The 2,351-nt window shown below is 62.5% G+C and overlaps 1 protein-coding gene across 1 annotated transcript; it reads left to right on the top strand.

The window, feature by feature from the left end:
• Nucleotides 1-1,415: 1,415 nt before the first annotated feature.
• On the top strand, nucleotides 1,416-1,755 carry LOC104463529 (GAS2-like protein 2; the record flags this gene model as incomplete). Its single annotated transcript, XM_010075902.1, has 1 exon — nucleotides 1,416-1,755. A coding segment is annotated over exon 1 (340 nt), but the record flags the coding sequence as incomplete, so codon positions are not given.
• Nucleotides 1,756-2,351: the final 596 nt, after the last annotated feature.

Here is a 2,351-nt window from a genome sequence, read left to right as displayed (position 1 = left end):
TGTCCCCTTAGGACAGGGCTGAGCATCCCTTCCACCGTGGGACCAGGGGCTGAGGGTGGGACAACCTCAAATCCCCTCCTGGGTTTGGGTTTTCCTTTTCCTCCCTTGCTGGCCACGGTGTGTTTCTGGGGCTGCGTGCTGTCGGGATGCCCGGGGGTCACAAACGCCGCTGCCAGGGCTGGTGTTCAGGATGGCATTGCTGGCAGAGGCGGGGGGATCTGCTGCATCACCCACCCCCCACGTGTGCAGGGGAGCCGGGGGAAGGTGAACCCACACCCCAGCTGTGCCGTCATCCCCACTGCGTGCCCTGCCTGGACATCCTGCAGCACAAGGGTCCTTTTCTCCTGCCGGGCTCCTCCGGCCAGCCTGCCCTGCATTCCCCAGCCCGGGGGCATAGCTGGGATTCCTGCATTTCCTCCCCCAAAATGCCCCGGGCTGGCTGGGAGCTGCACTGAGCATCAGCAGCTGGCTCCAGGGACAGAACAGGGGCCCCCCAAGAACTCCCCAAGCTCATAAAAGGCTCCGTTTCAGTCCCAAGGTGCAAGCACATCCCTGGTAGATGTGATTTTTGGAGCAGTAGGTGGGTGCTGGGGCAGCTCAGGGAGGCCTGGGGCAGGGAGGGAGGCCCTGGCATTCCCAGCGGTGCCCACTCACCTTTATTGTCACCAAGCCCCAGCTCCTGGGGTCACACCAGCCCCGGAGGAGCTCGGCTTGTGCTGGAGCCCTCGCTGTCGTGGGCAGTCCGGGAAGAAGCTTGCAAGGGAGCACAGGGCGAAGAAGCCCCGAAGGTGGGCATGTGAATAAAACCCATCATGCTTTTTTTTTTTTTTGTCAGAAAAAGGTTTTGGGGAGAGGACTGGTGGAGTTGTGCTGTGGTTTGCAGGGGGAGCCGCTCCCTTTCCTCGGAGCCTGGGCTGAGCCCCGCACATTGCATGTGTCCAGGCATCCCAGCTCCCGCTAACGGGCGAAGAGTGCTCCCAGGGACCTGCTCTGGCCCCAGCTTTTGGAGGTGACAAGTCTGTTCCCTGTAGCGGGCTGGAGGGATAAGCCCAGGAGCAGGCACTGAAGGGTTAACGGGGAGTGTTTGCAGCCGGTCCCTTGTCACCAAGGAGAAGGGAACAGCACTTGGGAAGGAAACAAAACACCCACTGCCCAGGAGGGTGATTTCCTCTCCCCACGCTGCGGTGTTACAGCCCTGGACCCCAGAAGGGCGTCCAGCACCGGGAGGACAGAGTCACCGGTGTCACCGTCCCGGGTGACAGAGAGCAAGTGGCACCGGGTGAGTGTGGCCGCTGGGGAGGTGGGTTGGGGACACAGCCCAGGGCGGCTCCCCATGTCCCCATCACCAGTGTCCCCATCGCCCCTTTCCCTCGGTCTCGTCCCAGTCGTATGGCACAATGTGGGGGACGCGGGGCATGGCGGCGCGGAGCATCCGTCACTATGGCTCCAGCGAGCAGTACCTCTACGCCATGAAGGAGGACCTGGCGGAGTGGCTGAGGGACCTGTACGACCTCGACATCCAGGTGGGCACCTTCATGGAGGTGCTGGAGACGGGGGCCGTGCTTTGCTCCCACGCCAACAACGTCACCCATGTGGCCGGGGAGTTTGCCCGCGCCTACCCTGGGGTGGCCTGCCACCTCCGCCTGCCCACCACCGGCGTCACCTGCAACCTCACGGCACAGCCAGGCACCTTCCAGGCCAGGGACAACGTCTCCAACTTCATCCAGTGGTGCAGGAAGGAGATGGACATCCAAGGTAGGATGCTGGCCTCCAGGCGCCCCGTGTCCCTGGGTGCAACTCCCTCCAGCTGCTCCCGGCATCGCCCCGGGTCCTTTCCTGTGTGTCCCCCAAAGCCACCCTGGCCTCGGGCAGCACCACCAACACAAGAAATTCCTGAGCTGGGATTTCTTGCACAAGCTCCTGTGGGCTGGGCAGTGGCTTTGCAGGGTGCTGGCATGTGGTGGGCATGTTTGCGTGGGCGCAGATGTGCTCTGGAGGGGTGGAAATGCACGGCATGGTCCTGGCTGTCAGGACATCAGGAGTGTCCTGGCTCTGAGCAAAGGGGCTGTCACCCTGTCCCCACCACCAGCGGGGAAGGGCATGGAGTGACATGACCTCTGTGCAACCGGCCTCTGGGTTTTGTGGCTCTGGGATGCCGTGAAACAGCCGTGGTGCCTCTGCATGGAGCTGCCCAAGGGGAAGGTTCTTCCTCTGTTAGTTTATCCCAACACTTGTTGGACCCAACCACATTCCTCGTGTGATGGCTTCAGGGAATAACATCCCTTTGGGTGGGTTTTGACTCCGCTTGTGTCCCCTGTCCCCTTCGTCCCCATCCCCACGCACCTGCCTGG

The sequence above is a fragment of the Pterocles gutturalis genome, unplaced genomic scaffold (genome assembly GCF_000699245.1).
Source record: "Pterocles gutturalis isolate BGI_N339 unplaced genomic scaffold, ASM69924v1 scaffold4043, whole genome shotgun sequence".
Lineage (NCBI taxonomy): Eukaryota > Metazoa > Chordata > Aves > Pterocliformes > Pteroclidae > Pterocles > Pterocles gutturalis.
This window is presented reverse-complemented; position numbering and strand designations above follow the sequence as displayed.